Raw genomic sequence first — 6,379 nt, 5'->3', positions numbered from 1 at the left:
TTGGTGGCTGGGTGCATCAGCCTATAATTGCCCAACATCTGAATTCCCTAATAATGTTTCTGAACCTTGTATGTGTCCGGCAGCCATCCAGAGAAAATGAAGGTGACAGAGGCTGGCAGCTCTCTCTCTGCTTTGAAGCAATCCCAGCTGCCAGTAAAGTTTTTAACAGGGAGGGTACAGCAGCTCAGTGAACCCCCCCACCCCCTCCACACACACTTTACAGGCTTACAGTGGCATGCATAGGCACCATGTTGGTCTAGAATATAAAGATGGCATTGGACATTACTATTCAGAGATTTTATGCTGAAATTTACCTTGTACACAGTATTGCTAAGAAACAACAGTAAATCTGACTGAAGCATTGGAACCCATTTTACAAGAAACTTTAGACTGACTTAAGCGTTTGGGAAGATGCACATGTATGAAGCAACAAAAGGAAGGGGTGGTCTTAGAGAAATGTTTCGCATTTAAAAAGAAGCCACAAGGATTGAATCCTTGCTATTTGTGAGGATGTCAAGAGGACTACTAAATGAGTGGGGCCTGGCTACAGAAATATCACACTTTGAATTACTGGACTATTTCTTCTGGTTTTTTAGCCATTACAAACAACACAATATAGTAAGTTTAAAAGCAGTGCACTTACCTATACACAAATCCATCTGCCACCATTTGAGTAGGCAGCATTTATGTTGAAAAAAAATACATGATTAACCATTCTTCCCTTCCACTGGCATAAGAAATCGCAAAAATCCAAAATGAAAATAATGACTAAAACATCTCAAAGTCCTATTTTTGCATTCAAAATAATCCATGTAATCTGAACAGACTTTTTCATAGGACTAATTACTATAAGGGTAACACTTGTTGGAGTTCATAATGAGTATTAGTATCATTCATTTTGTTTTAGTAAACAGTTCAAAGTGCATTGTTATTAAGTGTGGGGAGAAGCACCTATGATGCAGATCTGAAAATAATTTAAATTAGCTTGGATTATTTTAACAGCTGAAGAAATAATATAGGTGACTGTTACAATTTTTAGACTTGTGCCACAATGAGTGCAAATTATAATAGTACAAAATACTGCAACCAAACTAGCACATACAAACATTTATTCTGAAAGTTTCATTCTACTCACCATTGCTCAGAATTACATCATCAAAGCACTTTATGGCAGTGAAAATAGCTCTTCCCCCTCTGACTCACTCATCCATTATATTCCATTAAAGCTGCAAAATGTGCAATCTGCTTGAAAAATATGTTGCTTTTTATTCACTTTTCATGAAAAGTCAGAACGAAATAAAAGGGCGGGAGCTGTTGTACTGGGAAGATATACCCAGTTTTCCCCTGCTGTCTTCCCTACCCCACCCCACCATCCTCCATCTCCAAATAACTTAAGGATAGTTTAAAGTTTTAAATGTAATTTAAAATGAAGTGCATCTCTTTATTCATAATAATTATAGTTAAAACATTCTAAAACCTCATAAATTACTTTCTTGGAAAAAAGGCCGCAAGCCGCTGCTTTTTGATTGGAAGAATATGTATTTCCTGTGAGTTCATTTTCTTTAATTTGACACTCCTATTTTTGATAGGTTTCCTAAGAGCTTCTCCATTATCCCGGGCTTCTGGCTGGTTCTTCACATCGTAACACTGCAGCACGGAGTCCTGGGGCATGTCCCTTTTGAAGGAAAAGTTTTTTGTGGAAACCCCCGAGAGGCCTTTAATCTTGCCACAGAAAATAGTAGGGACCGCATCTTTGACAGAGACTATCACTTTGGCAGTCTGCGAAGTACTCACAATTTCAATGTTATTGCCAGCTGAGGGTTCACAGGGTGCTATACTAGTCTGCTCCACCAGCCACTTGGGCTGCTGTCTCAGGAGTTCAGATGAGCTGCTACTGATGGCTCTGCTTTCCACCTTTGCTGAGGACTCGTGGGGTTTTGAAGGAACAAAGGGTGAAGCAGCTGCATTAGGAAGCGTTTCCACTGCAGAATGAGAGGAGCCATCCAAAAGGGATCCAGAATGAGTGGTACCTTTGTTTTCAGGGCTGCTTCTCTTCCAACAAGAAGTAACTGACAAGTCCAAAACACCATCTTCAGGTGAGAGCTGGGAACTGTCATCGTTTTCCTTAAGCAAAGGGGTTGTTTTCATTGACAGGTCAAGGACTTCATTCTCATTACTCATCTTGATGACAGTGTGGCGATTTAGCTGGGAAAGACCCCGGTGGTGGATGAAATCAAGTGGTTTGCTTTCTTCTTTCTCCAAGGGAGTCTGGGTGCCTTTGCAGGAATGCAAGATGAATGAAGCAGCTGGTTTAGAGCAGTCAAGGTTGGCCTTAGATTCAGTGCTATGGGGCACTGGGATGGGGATGGGGATGGGGACTGGCACTGGGACTGGGAGAGGAACAATCACTGGATATGGTACCAAAAGTGTGGCTGGGGGGACCAGAGGAGACAAAGGGGAACTGAAGGGTTGTGGAGGGACAGAAGAGCAGTCTGGGGGCGGCTGGTAGGGTGATGAACCTAAGGTGCCTTGTGAGGGGAAGAGGTCCTGTAGAACTGCAGCAAATCCTGGTGTCTGGAACAAAGGAGGCAAGACAGACTCCTGAGCGGGATTGGATGGCTTCTGATCTAAGAGCTGTGGCTGCCCAATCTGGGCAGGAGAGCCTTGGAAGAGGTTGCTGTGAATGGGGTTGCCAGCACAGGGATTGCTCTGAGGTAACACCAAAGGGGAATTTAAATGCTGAAAGACATGCTGTTCCAGGAGGACAGGCAGTGGTACTGGACCTTGAGTGGTCATGACGTATGGAGTGTTACTGTTGGGAGTAATCTGGGGGGCAGTGCTCCCTGCTACTTGCAAATGTATCGGTAGGACCACTGGACTGTCCCCTAAACAAATTGGCTGCAGTACTGTGGCAGCAACCTTGAGAGCTACCCCGCTTTGGGACTCTGCTGGTGGAGTCAATATTGATGGAGCAGGGACAGTTACTAGTGGCGAAAGTGCTTTCTTCATCAAGTCTGATGAATTTATATTCCATGCTTCTGCTGTTATCAGTTGGGCAACTCCATTTTCTAGTTTGTTGTTAGCTATAGCTGAGGGTGAGTTGGTAACATCCATGGGCAGGTTTTGTGCATCCTTATACAGTTCTTCCATTTTACTGGATTTCTGAGGCTTTGCAGAATTGCAGTTTACATAGCTGTCAATGGCATCCACTTTATCTCCAGGCTGCCCAAATCATCCACATCAACACTATTCCGCCTGCAAAACAGAGACATGTCTTCAGTACTGCATAAATCTGTTGCTTAAAATAATACTTGCAATTTTTTCAAGTAAGTATCACCAAAACAGAATGTTAAATGTTTCCACATTTTTGGGACAAGAGGTTGTTCTATCCTACTGTGCTCTTCCTATGTATATAGAATATCCATATATACAGAACATATATCTCTGGAGTGTTACATGGACAGTCCTCACAAACTCAAAGTTAGCTATAAACAAAGATAATTTAAAGACTGAAACAGCTACAGACAAACACTAGAACACAGAACAAGAATTCAGGCTGTTAAACTTTTAAACAAAGCTTCATGTAATTTTCTCATTTGACAAAGGGAAGCAGTGGCAATGTTTACACTCAAGAAGGGCCCAAAAGTGAGATGTCCTAAAAATAACCTATGATAAAATGATGTAATCTGAATTTGGAAAGCTTCACTTAAATCAAAACAATCACATAATTTCTGCTTTTCATGCTGCTAAGGACTGCCAGTCTGAGCAAACTGCTTTTGGATACATATCAAACAGGACCACAGAACCCCCAAAGTTCAGCAATGCACACACATATTTTGTTCATGTGTTCATTTTGTAGGCTTTGTGTCTAGCCAGGTTTAAAGGGAAACTTGCTCTGCAGAATTATAGATATAAAAGGAGACTTCTTTTAAGCAATTAAATACAAAAGACATAAGCAATTAAAATCAAACACTGTGCAGCATATAGTCTGTCAGACTGATGTTGAGTGCACTGATGACACCAAAAAGTACTTTTCTGCTGTAAGCCATAAGAGATTTAGCACACCACTGAGAACATTTTGCTCACCTGAAAGGCAGTAAATAGAAATCATTCTTGCCATGAAAGCTTCAACACTCAGAGATACTAACAGTGTCAGATTCTCCTTCTGCATGTCCCAGCATGTCCAGAAGGACTTTCTAAGCATGCGTAAGATTGTATCCTAAAAGGATATTATTAATGCAGTTATGCACAATATGTTAGTTCCTCACATTTTGACCCTCCATCTACCTTTTGTCTGGGAACAAAATGTATTGCCACTGTCATATGAATATACCATTGACAGATTGTTTGTTTTAGTCTGTCAGATAATAAAAACAAATACATAATCCATACTGATGACATTCACTAATAATCTGACTGATATGTACATTGACAGACATGACAAAACTTTCCTCATTCAAAATTAAATCATTTTCTTTACCATTGGATGATTCTTAATGAAGAAGTCAGTCAAAACACTTTCTTCCAATTGTTTAATCAACCACTTTACTGTGCAATTACCCTATATAATCTTGCCTTTTTGTTAATAAGCAATCTAGAGGAAGAGTCTTTAAATATTTTGAACGTATTTCTTTTGGAGGATTTTTTAAACTAATAAAACCTAACAAGGATGGGTTGGGATGGTGAAGAAGCCAACTGTAACCCTAAAACAGGTCTGGGTTGCTCAATAATTCCCCAATGAACTACCTGTACATGTAACAACAACCTACAGCCTGCAGCTGCTGCTCAAATATTCAAAATGGCAACTATTTCTGCAACAAGAAGCCTCCTGAGGGAATGTGGTTTCACATTACACATGGATCAGGTCAGTTACCAGGTATACACAACAGACAAACCATGTTAATTACCCATGGTAACTTGTTAGCTACTCTTGCATGTATTGATCACATTCCAGTTCTTTTGCTTAACTACCAGCACTAGGTATGGATTGTTGTGACAGCTGAAGTCAGCTGAAGCATGTATACCTGGCTGGCTGGGTTGGCTGGCTGGTTGCCTAGCCTTGCCCAGTCACCCACTCTTGCTCAGTTCAGAGATCACAACAAGCCACATCTGGTAAGGGTAATTAGTGAACTGAGTTAGCATACAGCCCGCACATGCAGGAGTGGGTTTACAAGCCACTACAGTTTGTTAACCTTCCTTGTGTTGTGCAAATCAAGCCAGCATATTTGAAGAACTAACACCAGTCTTCCACTGACATGGTAAAGAGAATACCCTAACATTTGGAGCTCTGCTAAGAAACTCTTGGATATGCCAGGCCAAATTATCTACAATCTGTTTCCCTAATTAACAATTGAGAACCCTGAGTTCTTGTTTCACCTTCCAAATAACCTTATCATGTACCTCTCTAGAGTCAAATACACCGTATTCAGAATAAGTGCAGTTGCAAAACCATTTTGTTCACCTCAAAATCCAGCAGCTGCCCTGGTTTCAGTTTTCCAAGACTATTGGTATTCTTCAACTTCTGAATCCAAGGTCCTCCAGTTTTGTCTGAGCTTCCTGGTACACGTACTGTATGAGCTACATATGCATGTGTGTACATGCACTCTCTGCCCTGAATAGCCTGATGTAATACCCGCTGTGCCTATTCATGGATGTGGTCGGCAGGATGCTATGGCTTGGCACCCAGTTTGCACCACTGTAACGTGATCCTCTTGGGTGCAACTATGCCATTGCTTGGGAATGTCGGCTGCACCAACTTCTGAATTTACTCTGCCATCTTTGCTCCTTCAATGTGCTTTTTGATACCAGTCAATTCAGTATTACTAAGCTATTTCTCTCTCTTTCACCATCCCCCTGTCCCCCTTAGTAGTTCTTTCAGTTTCCATTGCCTCCTTCCCCCATGTACTAAACCATCACAATATGGTTGCCATTAACACGCTAAGTCCTCTCCTCCTCCCCCAATCTTTGAAAACTCCCCATGAAAACTGATAGGAAAGTTTAAGAGGCCCGCACTGAGCAGTGTGCCCCAACTGCTCATCAGGGCCAATTACAGGGAGCACACAAATAAATTGGTTATATTCTTTTAAATATCAATGTTCTGGCCAGGGTGGATTTACAGGCTGGCATTTCTTACCGCATGTGCTAGCTATAAATTACACAGCTAAAGAACTTTTACAAGTGGAGACATCTGGGTGAACCTATATGTCTCCTTTCCCCCTTCCCTTGCAGGATTTAAAGGCCATTCCTGACAGAGGCCTGGGCCAAAGGGCAAGAACCAAAGGGCTCCTGGCATATGGAATCCCTGGGTAGAGCATGCTGGGCAACTGGAACATTGCTGCCAGAGAGATGCTTTTCATCTTTTGCTTCCAGAGCCTTCTCT

General features: G+C 41.7%; 1 protein-coding gene across 3 annotated transcripts in view; it reads right to left on the bottom strand.

Annotated features, from left to right (window-relative positions):
• Nucleotides 1–282: 282 nt before the first annotated feature.
• Nucleotides 283–6,379, bottom strand: part of RAI2 (retinoic acid induced 2) — a 32,444-nt gene continuing 26,347 nt past the window's right edge. For 2 of the 3 annotated variants that reach the window (XM_044442561.1, XM_044442560.1), the window contains one exon: nucleotides 283–3,255. In XM_044442561.1, coding sequence (XP_044298496.1) covers nucleotides 1,486–3,150 — 1,665 coding nt within the window. In that variant the 5' untranslated portion in view covers nucleotides 3,151–3,255 and the 3' untranslated portion in view covers nucleotides 283–1,485. Of the gene's footprint in view, nucleotides 3,256–4,086; nucleotides 4,220–6,379 lie in introns of all 3 variants that reach the window. The other variant, XM_044442562.1, reaches the window with a different exon arrangement.

The sequence above is a fragment of the Varanus komodoensis genome, unplaced genomic scaffold (assembly GCF_004798865.1).
Source record: "Varanus komodoensis strain SLA01 unplaced genomic scaffold, ASM479886v1 scaffold4, whole genome shotgun sequence".
Lineage (NCBI taxonomy): Eukaryota > Metazoa > Chordata > Lepidosauria > Squamata > Varanidae > Varanus > Varanus komodoensis.
Note: the sequence above shows the minus strand (reverse complement) of the source record. Positions and strands in the feature narration are given on the sequence as shown.